The 18,114-nt window shown below is 44.9% G+C and overlaps 1 protein-coding gene across 4 annotated transcripts in view; it reads right to left on the bottom strand.

The window, feature by feature from the left end:
• Positions 1–18,114, bottom strand: part of GALNT16 (polypeptide N-acetylgalactosaminyltransferase 16) — a 74,624-nt gene that overhangs the window by 27,526 nt on the left and 28,984 nt on the right. For 2 of the 4 annotated variants that reach the window (XM_039704803.1, XM_039704806.1), the window contains exons 2-4: positions 9,497–9,672; positions 7,349–7,447; positions 1,345–1,412 (exon numbers count right to left, since the gene is read on the bottom strand). In XM_039704803.1, the coding sequence (XP_039560737.1) occupies positions 1,345–1,412; positions 7,349–7,447; positions 9,497–9,672 (343 nt within the window). Of the gene's footprint in view, positions 1–1,344; positions 1,413–7,348; positions 7,448–9,496; positions 9,673–11,741; positions 11,827–15,971; positions 16,040–18,114 lie in introns of those variants that run through there. The other 2 variants (XM_039704804.1, XM_039704805.1) reach the window with 2 other exon arrangements.

Genomic DNA, 18,114 nt, shown 5'->3' with positions numbered 1-18,114 from the left:
TTATTCAGTCGTTCACTCTGCAGGAGCAGAGCACATGGCTCTGCCTGTAGATACTTGCCAGAGATGACAAACTCTCAGTATATTTGGAGAAACTGAGGCAGTATGAAAGCTAAGTGTCAGACCTCAAACATGTGCTGAAGTGCCTTCATGAATGTATCTCAGGGAAGTGGCTATATCCACAAATAGCCGGCTGCCAGTGAAAAACATAACAGCTGTGACAGGATGGAGCCTTTTAAAAATCTTCCTATTTATTGAGGAGCCTAAATGGGAGTTTATGGTTGAACCTTGTGCAGAACAGGTACCAGAAATCCATCACTGTTGATCTGGAACACTTTGCCCCTTAAGAACTGAAATTTTTAGGTGCAGATGTGGAACACAAAGGATTGTTTGTGACAAGTACTCAAAAACACTGAAATTAAACAGCTGAGCACAGCTCAGTACTTATTCGAAACTCTAAGGCCCTCAGAAACTCAAATCCCTCATCTCAGCATCCACCTTTAATATGGGGGGTTTTTTGTGGCCAAAGCTACATAAGCATTTAGCTGCAAAATCAAAATAGCATTGCTTCCTTACCTCAGCAGGCCAAGGTGGGCACTCGCAGCTATCTGTAAAGTGCTCTGAAGGAGTAATTATTGATCATTATAAATGGTACATAACTAGATTGTCCTTGAGTCTAGAACACATCATGGGAGAAGCAAGAAGTCTTCTATGCCCACCACCTCACTACTACTACACAACAGCCAGGAGCAAGAGCAACTGTACAGAGGGAAAGACTCCAGAGCCTCCAGTCTGCAGCTCTGGTGGAACTGATGCAGTAGACACTCCACCCCTGTGCCAAGCTGCAGAAGAAAGTATGGTGCTGTCCAAAGCAGAAACTCTGCCACAGCTTCCCACAGGGATACCTGGGATCCCAGGCACATGGAGGCAGACTCGCCTCAGCCTGCCTGCAGGACCCCAGGCAGCAATTTTCCATATGCTACACCACATCTCTTCTTGCCTCTTGGTCTGCAAGTACCTGCTCTGTTCATGCACAGCATTGCTACACATATATCTGTGCTAAACAGCTCACCAAATGGTGCATAATGAAACATGACAGAGATCTCTGGCAACCCAGCAGAAACTGCCACACTGACAGAAATGGAAGACCCAATGGAAAGAAAAAAGAGAGGAAGAAGCTCTGGCCTCTGCCATGCATGGACATTAAACACAGACTTACTTTCTTTTATTTTTCTCCTGCATACAGACAAGAGGGAACCTGTGAGGGAAGGGGACTCAACAGAGCAAACAAAAAATGGGAAAACAAAAGGAAAGGAATAAGTGTAAAGGAAATAGGTCCAAACTTACGATCTGAGCTGAAGTCATCTACCAAAATGATCTCCTGGATGAGACTGGGAGGGGTGCGGTTCAGAACACTGCAGGGACCCAGGAAAGAAAAAGCCACTTTGTGAGCTGCCATAACAATGACAATGTTAGGACTGATAGAAATCTGCTGTGCTATGCATTACAGCAGGAATACCAAACTCCAGTGAAGTGGAAGCAGTGACCTTGCCCTTGTAACAGTGTTCATTGGCAAGACCAAGCTACAAGCAAGAGTATCCCAGAGAGCTGTGGCACTCAGCCAGGCCTTACAAGGACCCACAGCCAGCAGCTGACTGAGACTTGCCTGGGACAGCTAGCAAAGGATGCTGCAGCATGCTCTGCCACTAAACAGAGGTGAAATGGAGAGAACCACCTGCCCTGAGGCAGCCCAATGGCCATTCCCATCTGCCAGCCTCTGGGTGAAAGTCATCACTGCTGGAGGGCATAAAGAGCTGCCACTTTCCCCAGCAAGGAGCTCCTCCACCTCAGCCTTAGCAGGTGGCACCTGTTGCACTTTCTCACCGATTCCCTTCTTTGGAAGGAAGCATTGTCAATATTCTGGATTTGGATTTTTTCCCTTCTTTTGTTTGTCTTTCACACCAGCACCACTCTTGCTGAAAGAATCCCCTTTCATCAGGCTGGTTGCACCATACCGTGTAATACCCTTGGGTCTGCAATGGGTTTGCATCTGCAGGACACAAATGAGGAAAGCAGAGAAAAGCTTCTGCCCTCCTCAGATGTCAAAGCATTCTGGTACTTTGGAGTCTGAGCAGTTCAGTTCTGACCTCTTTACCAGCCTCATTCATTTAAAATGCTTGAACTCTTTTCCCATGAACTTCTTCAAATCTTTCTCTTGCTTTACTACCATCACACAGCATATTCCCCCTCCAAGCCTCCTTCAACACCTCTGTGCACAGCAGGTGCTCATTACCTTCAACAAGGTTGCTCAGTAATGCTGAAGCATCCAATGAAGATGGCAGTTATGCAAAATTTAATACTAAAAGCAGAGGCAAACGTTGCTCTCCTAGTTCCAGCAACCTGTCTCATTTCAGTGGCACCTGCCTTTTGAGCAATACTGGAGAAAAAATTCTGGCTTTTTTTCTCTTTTGGATTTTATTCTTTTTGTTGTTTGATATTGGAAATAGACAACAGGAATAGTCCCATACTCCCAGGAATGAAGATCTAGAGAAATAAATTGCCATCTTGTTAAGTAACACTACTGATGGCTTTGCACACAGAACCAAAGTTCCCTCAGTTTGGAAGAGTTTTCTGCTTTCTGCAAAAAAGCAAAATTCTGACTGTTCTGCTGCTCAGCATCACATCCCACTCTATTTCAGATTCACATTGCTTTATACACCTCTCATAGTATTTGTATTTTGAGCTGACATGTCCCTAGATGACTGAGCTTGCATTTTCCAAAGCTGAATCTCATTTGCTTCTCTTGGCTCACATCTCTCTGGATCCTCTAGTATGGTGGGGTGGGAGGTGGGGGGATGTTCCTGTGCCATTCTAAGTGCAGCTTCTCCCAGCACAACCACCATCTGCATATTTCACAGACAAGGCTGCCCTGCACTGAAATTCTTGTCTGTGCAAACACAATGCAAAAGAACCCAGACAGACTGCAATATAATGGCTGCAAAATGGTATTCTACACCTTCTACTAGCTTCACTATGGCAAATACACACATTTTCTCCACAAGTTTCAGGTGTTTCAACCCCACATAACTGGGAAAAAAGCCCCATTTTGTTCTCTGTTCTTTACCTGTCTACTGATTCCCCTATAGAGAGAACACATCCCTTGAGGAGTTCACAGGTCATTGTATAGTGCCCTGTTCTTCTCTCAGCTCTGCAATAGCTGAGATCCTTGGGAAAGGTTCTTAATCTTCTTTGCACTTTGTCACCCCTGTCTTTTTAACAAGGAGCACAATAATCCTAATATCTCCCCTCACTGAGGTGCAGAGAATGCCATGACAAACACTTTCAGGCACAAAAATGTATTATTAGAATTCTGAAATCCAAGTGACAATTGCCTTTTACAGCAGAAACATGGACTGTTCCCCCCTCATCTCATGGTTTCCCTATTTCCTTTGCCTTTTCTCACAGCTTCCTTCTTCTTTCAATATCAGAGTCCTTACTCTCTTGCATGAACATGACATCAGCACTGCCAATGAGCTCCTCTCCTCTGTCCATCCCTGCCTAAGTTCCCAGATAATCTTGTTTATTCTGGATGTTAGCAGAAGAGTATATTTTTTTCCCTTTGCTCTAACATAATATTACTTTTTGCCATTATTTAAATTGCCGTTGTAATGAGAAGCTACACCAAATGCTCATGTTAGCAGAAGAGTATATTTTTTTCCCTTTGCTCTAACATAATATTATTTTTTTGCCATTATTTAAATTGCTGTTGTAATGAGATGCTACACCAAATGCTCCAGCATTACAACAGCATCCTCTTAATCAGAATTTTCATAGGCCCTCTGCATAGGCACTGAACCACTGACAGCTGTTCAAATCCAGTGACTTAGAGTTTCACAAGTCACCTTTATATTTGCACCAAAACCAAAAGGTCCCTGCAATGCTGACTTCCTGAGATCAGAAAGAGGGGCCAAACAACAAAGCACTTGACCTTTTTGTTCTGCAAGAATGGTCATGGCAGCAGAGTGAAGGTATGGCTTAAAGATTAATCATGCATAGACATCAATCACATAAAATGCCTTTTGAGTGACAATTGTTTCTGAAGGAGAATAGAATGCCAAGCAAGTGACTGATTTGAGAGTGACAGCTATGTCCTAACAAAGAAAAGAGATCAAAGCAGGCAAACAGCTCTGACTGACACACATCTCCTGCAGGACTGAGGATGCCAGCAACAAGCCATTTGAACTGGCATATTCACAGGTTTTGTCTGACATCCCATTTCCCATTTTTTCCCCTATTCCCCTTCTTTAGACTCTTGCTGGATATTTTGAACTAGTTGTCTCCCTCTACACTGAAAACATATGGCTGGAGTCCACACTAGAAGGCAGGTATGCAGCCCATGCTGCCTCTGAAGAGCAGGAGGGATAAGCAACAGGGTGCTTGAGGGAATATGTTATTCCTCTGCAAGGTCACTCCTCTCTTTCCCCCTCTCCCTCATACACAAACATTTCTCCCATCCTCAAGGAGCAACGACAGCACATCATTCCTGTTGCTTCCACCCAGCAGCAGAGAGGGAGGGAGAATAAGGCAAACACCTCTGGCAGCTCAGCAGTTAAGTCCATGTGTTCACATGTGCATGTGAGGATAGCAAGAAGGATATACAGATCAGGACCTGGCCCTTAGAGCTGCCAGGTTCAGATCACCCTGAAATAAGCCTGTGCTGCAGGAGTATCATCCCTGGGTCACATCCCAAGATCTTTTGGCACCAGCATTGCCACTTTGTTGAATTACCTTGCAATAAGCCAGTATCTGGCTCAGGGGAGTGCATTTGGGCTCCCTCTGGGTTTAAGATCAGCTCAATCCCAGTACCCTTTTCATGTATTTCATTCTAGAATTTCCAAAAGTCTTATGGCTGGTTTTTGAGTACCCAAATTCAGATAGTCAAAAGCCACAATTGCAAAGACCTCACATATGAAAATTTCAACTGGTAATACATTTCCTACTCACCTCAAAAGATTAGGCCTCTAAAAATGTTTTCAGGCATAGAAAATTTTGCTTTTAGTGCTGCTAATTTTCATCAGTTTTCCTCCTTCACACCCATTTCTCTTACAGCATTCCCACAGTGTAATCATGATAACTGAACTTGGGAAAAGGCCCATAATAACAGTGGAATCGTATTTAACTTTCACCAGATGCATCTCACATGGTTCATTCTAATTATCCAAATAATCATGCTCTACCTGGTCTAAGAAAGCTCTTGCAGATATAGAAATAATGACAAGCTGCAAGCCTGACTAGTCAGCAGGTAAGCAGGCAGTGCAATTTTATGCTTCCTGCTGCTTAATATTACTGTGGTCCTCAGCAGACTCACAGCCAGGCCATAAACCCAACAGAACAGAACAGTCCTGTCCCTTTGATACTTGACTTATCCCAAAGTGCCAGGGATGCAAAGTAATTACATAGCACTGGTGCACTGACTGTGTGTGTGACTTGAACAACAATTACTCTCTCAGCAGTAATTCAGCCTGGCACATTCAGATGAGTTTTGCTGAAAGATGGGGCTCTCAGGTTACAGAAGAGGCCCTGAAGAGCTCTGTGAAATCTCTCTATAACATCAGTGTCAACCTGTAAGTCAGACTTATGCCTATGCCTGTTCTAGCAGTGCAGCCATGACGTGAACCTTTACCTTTGTGTATGGTTGTCAAACCTTCAGTGCTCAAAGACAAGGCTACTAGCCAATGCTTGCTAGTGTGGCACTGCAGATACTGTAGAGCCCAAGAAGGACTCAGCCTTCAGGATCTCTCATGAGACAGGGATAAATTATTGACACTTCTGATGGGATTTAAGCAAAGTGTAAATCCATCACATGCACTGGCTGTAAACCATCTGGCAATGAAGACCGCAGCTGTAGCCAGAGGTCTGGAAGGAAATTCCATCCACTACACCATTCACAGCAGCGTGCAGACAGTTCCTCACAACAACAGTCCTCCAGGGGCAGCAGCATTGCAGGGACCAATCTGAATAGATGGGTCACCCATTTTTAAGGTCTTTGTTGGGGGCTCTGGTTGCAGGAGACCACATCTGAGAGACTGGTAATATCACATTTTAAGTGCTGTGTCCAGTTCTGGCTTTCCAGAGCAAGAAAAAGTAGGACATACTACCATGGTTTCTCAGCACCTATTTACTGTCTGACCTATGACTGAAAAGGCAGAAATCTCCCCCAGCTGCCCTAGCAGCACCATGATTCCAAACAAGTCTGCCCATTTTCTGGACAGTGACTCTGCAGAACTCATTGTATGGCTCACATGAAAAGAAAAATTATAGAGATAAAAAGACATAACATGTCAATGCAATATATACAGGTCTCTGGAAACACAATAGCACCAAACTTGGTGGCAGAAACCCGGCCTTCTAGATAGGAAGCCAATTTGAAAAAAAACTGGTTTTTATTCATATAGCACATTTCTTAGGTCCACAGGACCTGTCAAGGGAAGAAGTGGCAATGATGAATAATGCATTCCTGTTAGTGATACCATCAGCTCAAACTGCTACACTGACAATTCACTCTCCCTTCAGCCTCAATGGCTGTTCCTGGGCCTGCTTGCAGGCTTCAGAGACCGTTTGAGAAATTAAGTACCCTTTGAGAAATTAAGTAAGTCAGAGGGCATTTTTTTCTTTGGGAACTAAAAGGAAAAGAGCCTCCCTGGGCTCTGTGGGGGTGATGGAAGAGGGCAGTGAAGGAGCAGCTGGAACATCGCTTTGTGGTACAGATGATTGCAAACCTCCATCTATTTGGGGTTGCTGACAGGCCTATGCCACCTATTTACTTAGCTAGATTTGGCCACTTCTGACACTCAGATATGAGGAGACACTGGAACAAGATGGCAAGTGTCCTGCAGGCTCAGCAGGAGCTGTGTGCAAGGCCCAGGGTACACCTGGTGGGGCACCAGGTTCAGCCATTGAAGGGACCATGAGCAAGGGCTTGGACACTGCACCTAGCAACACAGTGTTCTCTTTAGTCCCCCCTCACTCTTCCAAACCAAGCTCACACTTGGCTGAGACTTGAGACTGTTCTCACCTGTGGATGCAGGCCCAGCTACCCTTTCTTGCTGCCCAAGATTCCCCCAGCTGGAGCCATACAGTGGCTAGCTGCAGATACTCTTTGCATTTGAAGATATGCCCACAATGCCAATCCAAGCCTCTGGCCTGTCCTAGTGGGCCATCTTGAGAGCAGAATGCTACCACTTGGGGAACTGCAGCCACCCTGCTTGTCTAGCTGCTGCAAAATGCCCAGTTTTCCCCCAGAGCACTCCCAGACTCCACCATGTAGGCCCAGCAGCCCAGCAGAACTCACCTCTTCACCGTGCGGAGCAGGGTAGATCGCGCCTCGTTGTGGAAGGTGATGATGACACTGGTGGCTGGCAAGTCAGTGTCATAGCGTACAGAAGTGCACCTGCAGCACAGGAGAGCACAAGTGCAAGCCAAACATTAGCAGTAGTACTGCAACAGTGTACCTGCAATTTCTAAAAGAGAGTAATACACTAAAATCAGAACCAGCACAGTTGAGCTGCAATAAGGCTGGCAGAGCTTAAAAAGAACTGTGCCTATTGAAAAGCAACATTTGGAGGCTGTGATACCCAAACTCACGCTAAGGAAGCCATGTGGGTTTTATAGTAAACTAAGTTTCAGTCATGGATTCCCTGGGTTTCAGTCATAGTCCCTGTGATTCACATAAATTCATATAAGATTTTGTTTATTCATGCACAGGACATGGACATGCTAAGGATGCATGGAGCTGGTACACCCAGGCATTGCTGTATAAAGCACTTCAAATTCTTTGGACAAACTTCACAGAAAGAAAAACACCAGCTAGTTCTGTCATCTGTGTTGGGGAGTTGCTGAGGCTCAACACTAATGGACCTGCTGGCAATGAAGAGCAATTCTTTCTATCTTCTCATCTGACTTTGTAATGTTAGATACATACATACACCCTCACACTCAGAACCAAGAATTAACTTGCACCAGGCTGCTTCTCCCTGTGGAAAGCAAAGTTTCTGTGAGGGGAGCAACTCACAGACAAGAATGCTGAATCCAATTCTGGCAGATGCTAAGCACAGCTGATTTGGGTTGACATGCTCCTCCAAAGCATCTGCCTTCTTAACTTCCAGATGGTGTCAAACTGCAGTCAGTGTGCTCTAATCTCCTGTCTGATGAAGAATCCACACCTACTTCTAACAACTCAAGACTTTGCATAGACTGAATCTCCATCAGGAGACAGGGAATACAATTCAGCACAAGACTTGGATCCCACAACCATGGTCCTGATTGCTTGCCTTTGAAAAACACTCTGAGAGCTGTCAGTGCTGGCAGGCTCACAAAGCTCCATGTCTCCTGGCATCCCTTTCACAATTTCAATCAAGTTAGATGCCTGGTTTCCTGCTCCCAGGAATTGTGAAATGTTGCTTTGAAACCATACCTAGAACCATACATAGTTCTAGGCTGTGGTAATTACATATTCTCTGAACAGAGAAAGTCGTGAAAACAATTCTTATTTTCATTTACTACACTTGTTGTGCACATGTGGAACATGTTAGAGAGATTATTTACTAAAGAGAGATTTCTTAATTAGACTTTGGTGATAGTGTTTTAATTAATTAACCAATTAAATCCACATGTGTATCAGACTGTCTGGCAAGAGCAATGGGTTTCTCTTAATAGTATAATATAGTATAGCTTAATAAAGTATTTAATCAACCTTCTACAATCATTAAGTCAATACTCATTATTACCCGGCAGGGCCCGCTACCACAATACTAGGTGGAGTCTAGGACTGAAGTAGACTATTCTACACTATCCTATTACTACAGTTTTCAAGCATCTTTTTTTACTAAATTACCTTTTTGTCCTCCAGAAACTACAAAATAGTTACCCAAGCACTATCAGCAATTTAAGGACAATTTTTTCACAGAACAAACACACCCTCAGTGAAACCAGGACAGAATGACAAACACTTTGCAAGCCACAGAACACCGTTAGTTTCATCCCTACCCCAGCAGCCCTCACGCTGATGTTTAGGATGGAAAGAAGCACCAAACCAGCTTCAGATAGACAGGGCACAGCAGATGAGGAACACCAGACTAAAGCAAGACTGCAACTAAGGTGTACTTTGCAGACAGTACAGAAGGATGCTGAGGGAAGCCGCGAGTGTGGGGCAGTTGGGCAAAACACAGCTGTCCAATGAGCAATCGGAGCTGCAGAGGAGGGGCTGTGCTAAAACAAGCTGATGCCTGGACCTGGAAAAAGAGGTGTTCAAAAAGTCTCAAGCTGGGATTGAATTTGTCAAGGCTCTCCAAGCATTTGAGACCTTTCCAGCTGAACCATGAAATCCAGTGCAACAATGGACCACAGCTGCTAAAGAAAAACCCAAAACATGCTTTGCCAGCATTACAGACCAGCAGCAGAGAGCAGCGGGCTCCCTGCACGAAGCAGGGCTGCAGGGTACCTGTAGTGCCTGGTGTCCCGGATGGGTCGGTCGCTGCTGAGTTTGTCACTCTCCAGCTGGTTGAAAGCGTGCTGGCGGTAGGGGTCTTCTCCAGCCTTCAGCACCTTGGAGGACAAGTAAGCCTTCTCATCAAAGCCCCGCCGGCTGCTCTTCTCTCCCGGGGGAGCCCTCGTCATCTAGAGCAGAGACAAGCAGCAGAGCATCAGGGAGAGCAGCCCGCCCATGTTCAAACAGAGGTAGAAAGTTCAGACATTGGCACACATCTGGAAATCGCTCAGGTACAGGTGAAGGCAGGATAGTCAAAAGCTTGGAAAGGAAAGCAGGAGTCTTCACAGACAGGGTGTTAAATTGCCATCTCTGAGGAAAATTGCAGGCTTCGCTATCCTTACTGATGGAGCTTGGGATGAAAGCTGCTGTTCCTGCACAGGCAGAGCCAAATTCCCTTTAGCACATGTTACACAGAATGTGTGAGACTGCAGGCATTTGGAAACCCTTCCAGGCAATGAATGTCTGAGAGCAGTCTCCAGCCAAGGTAGCTGAGACACCATATTTCGAGGAAAAGCAGTTTCAGCCTTCCAACCATCACTACTGCACACAAACAGAGTGGCAGCTGATTTAATAGGTTCCTTGCTATGCTTTGCTCAGACTTGCCCAGTCCCACAGATGTCCTTGATATAGTTAAAAGCTGCCCATGACTGTCCCCAGCACCACCCAAGAGGTAAAAGACCAGGGCTGTCCCTCTCCTCTCCTTATTTATCTCTAACTTTCCTAGGCCACAGAGGCAGTCCAATATCAGCACCTGAAAAGCATTCACTAGGGTCATCAGGAGAGCGGACAGGCACAGCTCTGGCCCGCTCTTGGGTACCTGACTCTGTTTGGAAACAACCTACAAACTCTAAAATACTTGCTTAAAAAGCAATCAAGACTGTTTATACTATAAAAGTAGTTTAACAAATTTCCTGTGGTAGCGGTTTGATAGACTAAATCATGAAGACAAAATACTCCCAGCCTTGTAGGGAATGCTAGAGCTCTCTAAAACTGCTGCAAGAAGCAGATACTTGCACCTACACATCTCATTCAAAGCACTGGGTAATCTCCAGATCTTGAGATCCTTCTATGTAAAATAATTTGGATGCTCTCTACTACTAGGCTTGATCACTTCCTCCCTCTGCTAAAGGTCTCCTTTTAGGAATTACAGAGGGCAAGAGACCAGAGAATGGTCTTCAGTATCACACAGCATGTTGGTTGAGCCATCCTAGCGGGCTGGGAAAGAATTCAAGAGACCCAACAGCACAGCAAACTCATTAAGCAGGAGAGCGCTTAGAAGAACATTCATCTCTGCAACTTTCTCTGACAAGGGCTACCCTTCAGTGCAGACAGCCCTAGGAGAACCAAACAGTCAGATAAGATGATGGCAAATGAAATTCAGCATAAAGAAGGGCAAGACAATGAACGTTAGAAAAAATAAATTGAACTACTCATGTACATTGATGGATTTCAAATGAACCGTGACCACTCAGGCTACAAATCTGAGCATCCCTGTGGACAGCTCAAATGAAACCCTGCACTCAGTCTGCCGAGATGGGAAATGTGGCAAATTGAGTGCACTGCAAATGGGACAGAGAAAACTGAAAGCATCGTGAGCAGTTATATGGAATCAGTGGCAGCCCAGCAGCTGTGGCCAGAGCACAAGCTCTGTCAAACCTGCGTATGGAAGGAAACTATTGGAGTATGAAGAGACATTAGAGGTTAGGACTATTGCATCTGGAGAGAAGATTAATTAAGTCGAAAAAAAATGAAGGAGGCCCATGAAATTATGTCTAATACAGACAAAGTTAGCCTGATGCTCAGATTTCCCTTTCTCACAATACAAGAATGAGGCAAACACTTTCATGGGGAAAAAAAAGCTATTGTTTTCAACACTGAGAAATTCCTTCAGCCACTGCACAACCAAGCCAATGTTTATGGATCTGCCCTTGTGTAGGACAGACATTGGCACAGTCCAGTGGGTGAATCTGCCTCTGCTCTGCTCCTCCAGGCAGAGAGTGTCCTGCTCTGCCACCCCTTCTCCAGGGATGCTGCTGCCATCCCCTCTGTCCCTTGCAGCCATCACCACATCACCTGGGCATGGTGCTGGGTTACAGGAACATATTGGCTACTTTTATGGCTGGTTGCACAGCCCGCTGCCTAGAATCTTCCTTGAATTTATATTTTCAGTATGATGAGAAAAGAATTACTTCCATACCTCTAAAAACTGAAATGTTTTCTTTCCTTAATTCGTACAAGGAGTTTTGCTGAACTCAGCTTCCATTTCTCTTTTTCCTTTTGCCCTAGAAAACAATGCTGATTTGAAGCAGAAGCCCAACTTATCACACACCTTTAAATACTCATCTCTTGCCTCTCCAAGTCCCCTAAAAGCAACAGTTGGTTTTGGTTTATGTTGCCTGGAACATACTAGAAAATGCTGGAAACGACAACATATCTTCAGGAGACATTTTTTCCAGGACAGTGTGAGGGTTGGGCATCCCTATAGTGGAGAGCAGGGTCTGGCAGCCAGGGACAGTCCTACACCCCAGCCAGAAATGGGCACCAGGGCAGGGGCACCAGGGCAGCCCCACCCCCAGGAATCCCCATACCTCTCTGGGGAAGAACAGGATGAGGGCCCACCCTAACAGGACCCCTGGCTGGGCAGGACAAGGCTACTGGGAGCTGGAGACCATCCCTGCTGCAGCATCACTGGGGCATCAGCTGGAGACCCTGTGGAGACTCCTCCCAGTCCCAGGGAGTGGGCAGGGACAGGAAGGCCCTTTATTGCCATAGAAGTCATGACCTATTTAAACTTGAACTCTCAGGGGTAATTCTTCTAGATACTATGGTTCTCACATTACTTATACTTCAAAAAGTGGTAAAAGAGCACTAGGAAATGATTGTCAGTTAAGAGTTAAGTCCCACTTGCAGTTTTATCTTAGACAGTATCTCTTTGTGCTCTCTTCAAATGGGAAAAGGAAGGATTCAGAGGATGATAGCTAGGAGGGCCTGCCTTCAGCTTCCAGAAAAGCAGCTAATCGATAGACAATCAACAAGTAACTAAACATCCATCTATGAGCACCAAGAAGATAACAAGGTAATAAATTGGAGCTAACTGAGATTTGTCAAGACCCAGTCATGTCAGACCACTCTAATTTTCTTCTGTGATGGAATAATCAGGCTCAAGGGTATGGAGAAGGAGGAGACAGATGCATCATGACACTGATAATGTTTTTGGTAGGGGCTGTTAAGATGTTGTCATTAGCAAGCTAGAAAAGTAATAGTCTGGGTGAAACTACTGCAGAATGGGTGAAAGTGGTTGGAAAGCTGCTGGCAGAGCACAATTATTAGCTGTTCACTGTCAGAGCACAGGGATAAGAACAGGTCTTAGGGGTTTGTTCCAGATCCAGCACTATTCAGTATTTTCATAAATACCTTGGATTCAAACACAGTAAGTTTGTCAAATCCATAGGAAATCCAGAAAAAATGCCCGACACATTGGGTAACAGGATTATTATCTCAACACATAGAAAATATATCTGAAAACAGTAAAAGCAACTCAATTAGGGCACTGCAGAGCTTTACAGTTCACCAGGTCTGTGCTGACACAAAACATGGCAGAGACAGCACAGTAGAAACTCCTCAGAAAAGCCCTAGACATTACAGCTCATTACAAACCACACGACAGAAAAGTCAGATTAAAAAAGCAGAGCAAACACAATCCTGAGTGCAGCCTAGACAGTTATGAACTAGCCTGACAAAGTGAATATAGAGCTTATGTAAGGTCTGACTTGCTTTATCAGATTATATTCCTAGAACATAGATGTTCCACTACAGGACATTTATTGCTGTGAAATCAAATGGTACTTGACAGGGACAGCACAGGTTCTCTATGAAAACCTGCCAAACCCCGTCAGAAAGGCAGACTAATGTCTACCCTCCTCTTTCCTGTCTCCTCACCTTAATACCTCTCACTTCAGGAAGTAGTCAACATAAGCAGATATTAGCTTTAGTGTATTAAAGGCACATTATGTACAGCGGATGCAGAGTCAAGACTTTTACCATACCAACAGGACAGTTCAATCCCCTAGGTCCTTGATGTAGTTACACACCCTGCACCCCATGCTTGGGGCTGGAAATACAAGTGCAAGTTGGGGGAGCAGAAGAGCACAGTGGAAGAGTCCAGCTCCTTATGACTGCTACTCTCTGATAGATTCAAAAAAAAAAAAAAAAAAAAAAAAAAAAGAAAAAAGGGCAACCCAAAAAAAAACCACACCCCCTACATTAAAGCAGAGATAAAGATGAATAGGCACTGGAAATGTGAGTGTCTAGACTAGGGATTAGCAAACAGTTTGCACAAATTAAGTTTTGTCCCAAACATTGCTGAGACCTCCAAAAAAATTCACATATGAAAATTTCAGGAAATATTGTAAACCTTCTAATCTTATTTCACCATTTCTCATTTTCACGCATACTTTTCCCTTTCACTGACAGAATGGACTAAGATGCTCTTCTGCTGTTGAAAGCATGTTCTGATTTGTGTTTTGACATTGTTCAAGAGACCAGAAACTATTTAAATAGCAAAATTAACTTTGTAAGCGTGGGATTAAGGTAAAAGAATTAATGCCATGCATGTCTACAAAAACTTGAGAGCCTCATTTTTCGACTAGCACAGGGATATTCCTCTAGGTCTGATTCCTTGTGAAACAGCAAGACTATAATTGAGACAGTGCCACTCATCTCTGTGCATTGTCATAGTCTGCCATCAGACACAAGCACACCAGCTGCCACCTCGTGCTAACAGCCACTAAAACCAGAGCCGGGGAATTCAGGACCCCAAGGTGCATCTTTTTAACAGCAGGCTTGGCCAAATTCAAAAAGAATAACCATACTCCAGGAGTCATGAGGAACCACTACTTAATTAGAGTAAAGTATGTAAAACTCTCAAAGGTAAGTGCAATTAATCATTTTACAGTTACTGTGAAATTAGTCCAGCAGCAGTTTTATGTGACAGGACATACACTTTGCAGTTCCTGCACTTCTTACAAGCATTTAGTGCCAGTACAACAAATGGAGCAGGGGGTGCCATGCTTCTCCTTTGTTTTAAGCTCATTTTCACAATTGCCTCAGCTCTGCCAAACCACAGAAGTGAAAAGCACCAATTGCAAGCCATCCCCATCAAGTGTCTTTCCATGGAAGACCTGACTGACCAGGAAGGTCTAATTGACCAATACGACGCAAAGCAAGCCAGGGAGTAACAACTTCAACAAACCTCTTGAGGCCCCCCTTCAATTTACCCCTCTGCCAAGCCTCACACGCTTTCACTGCCATGACCCACAACCCTGCCAGCACCTCCCTTGCAACAAGCCCTGCCTGTCCAACACCCTCCAGCAGATTTCTCTCCTCTGAACCGGTTTAATGCCAAATTCAACCCATCATATTGAGATACAAGCTTGCTGGCTGTGCAAATCCCCATCCCTCAGGACAAAGGTTCACCTCTGCAAACCCCACTGGTGCTGATGGGGCCTGCATGGTGTGACATTTCTCTGTAGGCTCATTCCACATGCTCCACACACTGTCCAGTGACCTGAACCACAGGAGAGGACAAGCCAGCACAGCACAAGCACCAACAGTGAGATGCTGGGAAGCAGAGCAGTGCTTGGGGATGCTACAGAGATTGCTGCTGCTCAGCTCTGTAACCCACACGCTGCACACGATGGGCTACGACTGGCACAGATCACAGGGCAAGGACTGAGAGCTGCAGAAATTCCCAAAAAATCCAAGGCAGCAAGCTACTCTCTATGGGCTGAACCTGCAAGATCACGTGAGCTAAATGCCTGTTGGCAAAAGCATTTGCTTTAGAGGGTGTGTTGCATTTCCAGTTTGCACTAGGAATCCCAGTGTGCACATGGCTTTTGTTATGTCTCATGAAAAATCCATACACTTCTCCAAAAGACTGCTCCTAGTCCTCAGAGACAAAAGCCTGTGCCTAACAGTACAGGGCCTATTTTATTCATGCTTTGTTAAACTGTGTAAAGCACTTTAAATGTGGTTTGGGAACCATGCACTTATGGAACTTATACTATGAAATTTAAAAAAAAAAATTACTACAATTAAATAGAACCATCACTGTTCTTTGATAAGTGCAAGTGCTGACAGCAGAGCCCAGAGACCAATTTGAATGTTTCATTTGTAGCTTGCACATACTGGAGTAACACAATGGAAAGAGTAAAGCAACTTGATCAGCTCCCATGGCACTTAGCTGGTCACAAAAGAATTTCTACTGCCATTAACACTGGGCAATCCTGAGGCGTGCTGCCAGTTCCAAGCTGCAGACCAGCAGCAGATGCCCAGCAGGAGCTATTTCCAATACCCTCTGAGAAGAGTCCACAGTCACCAGCTCACAGGGCTTCTCCACTGTTGTTCTCTTATCTCAAAAGTTTCATACCTTCTCTGTGATTTCTTATAGGCAGCTCCTTGCAGCACTGACTCCTTCTTCCTCACAGCACAGCCAACAAATTCTAACTAACCTCTCAACCAGCCAACCTACTCTTTTATAATACCCATCCTAATTGGACCTAGCTGTGGCCTATTAAGGACAGGCCTGTCCCTAATTCTTGGTAATTAGTGCAGCTGTAACTCCTTAGGGGTGAAATTGCCTTCATCACTATCTCTATTCTCCTACATTCCATCCATCCACACTCAAGGCTCTGTGACAGAGCTGCAGTTGCCATGGGATGGTGAAAGTGAGAAACCAAGGTTGTCTGCTGGGGTTTGCTTTCCAGTACTGATGTTTGCCCAAAGTGCCTCTCTACCTCCTTATTCTTTCCTATAGTCTCTGGGCGTTTATTGCCTTCTGTGCGTGCAGAGGCAATTCTCTGACAGCTCTGAAAGACTTGCATCTCAATTCTCTTCTGGTTTTGCCCTGAGATCTCTATGCCTGCCTCATGACTAGAAAGTCATGCCATTCCACCAAATATTTTCTATTTTGTTATCTTCTTCCCTCACAGTTTTGCCAGACACTGAGTTGTTGACAAAGAAAGTATCCTCAAGAATCTGACCTGCAAAGATAGAAATTCTGTACAAGATAAGAAAGGAGAAACAATTACATTTCTGTGTTTGGTTTCCATAGCAATGATCTCCCCACAACCAGCAATTTTTGGATGCAACGTTCAGACCCTCCTCCAAGAGATACAGAAGATGGCACAATGTACTCCATGTTATTGCCTACAGCATGGATTGTGTGAACATCACAGGCTTCTATGATGTCTGCCACAAGCAGACATGGGTGGTTGGTGTGAAGAATTCAGAAACAGGATGTTGCTGACTTACAGGTCACAACAGTGTGTTGATGGACAAGGTTTGGTCACTAACCTTCAAGCAGACTTGCCACGGTTTGTCAGCTGGCCTTTTGGGCAGTTTAAGGGAAGAAAGCAACACAAGAGAGCAAAACTGTGTGTGGGAAGTTTACAGGGGGAGCAGCAAAAAAAACCCTTGAGTAATTAAATTACTGCTTCTATCACGAGCAGTGGTTCTCTGATACCCTCATCCAACTTCTCAGCACACAGAAGGGTTGTGTCTGTCCCACCACACTCCCAACTCCTTGCTATCTTGTGTAAGTACTCACAGTCTGGCTTCTGAGGCAGCCACGTGGCCTCTGTCTAATGATCCTACTTAGCCATCTCTTTAGTGTCTCTGTGGAGAAGCATCCTTCCCACAATATTTCATCCAGATCCTGCATGTCCTTGGGAGGGGAGAGATGCTTCCAGGAAGCCTGGCTGGATCACTCTGCCCAGACCTCAAGGACATGCAATGCAGCATGGGTTGACAACTGGAGGATGGCCAAAAGTAACAGAGTGCACAAGTGCCAGCACGAGAGCACACATCAGTGTCACTCATTTTGCAAACAGCAGCCCAAAGAGCATGGGATACTTGCTGCTGTGCTGCTTACACGAGCTCAGCATCACAGTGTGTGCAAAGAAGTTACTGCCACATGCAGTGACTGGCTTCCACACCAACTAAGCTCTCTTCACGTCCACCTAGATCAACAATCAATGCACACACCCTGCCAATGTGGATTCCCCTCTGAATACAGTCATGATGTGTATTCATTGGAGAATGATTACCTGAGAATCTGGAATTTATTATACAACCTCTCATGTGACAGGTGCACAATATTACTCTTTATCCTGCTCTGCTGCTGGCCAAGGCAGATATAGTATATATAGATATAACATACAGCATAAGGAGATGACTTCTATCAAGTGTGTCCATCTTTGACCCAGCTGTTCAATCCTGAAGAGCCTTTCAGCAGTTAACAAGGATTACACCCTCACCAGTGCTCTGGCCCAGATGCCCAGAGGCAGGAAGACATTGCCCATAGCTGGAGGGAGGGGACATGATGCCCTAAGGTATCCTTCTGGCCTTTTGTTTCCAGGAGTGTTGAATAAAGTAAAGCAATGGAAGCAAAAAGGGCTTCAAAGATAGATGCCTAAGGGCAGTCTCTTCCAAACAGCTTGGACAAAATAAGGCTGCTCAGAACCACAGAAATTCAGACCCCAGATGAGGTAATGCAGTTGCCAAGGTGCCTT

Source organism: Passer montanus, unplaced genomic scaffold (genome assembly GCF_014805655.1).
Source record: "Passer montanus isolate IOZ18808 unplaced genomic scaffold, ASM1480565v1 scaffold18, whole genome shotgun sequence".
NCBI classification, from domain to species: Eukaryota; Metazoa; Chordata; class Aves; order Passeriformes; family Passeridae; genus Passer; species Passer montanus.
The sequence above is the reverse complement of the archived record's forward strand: the minus strand, read 5'-3'. Positions and strand labels throughout refer to the sequence as shown.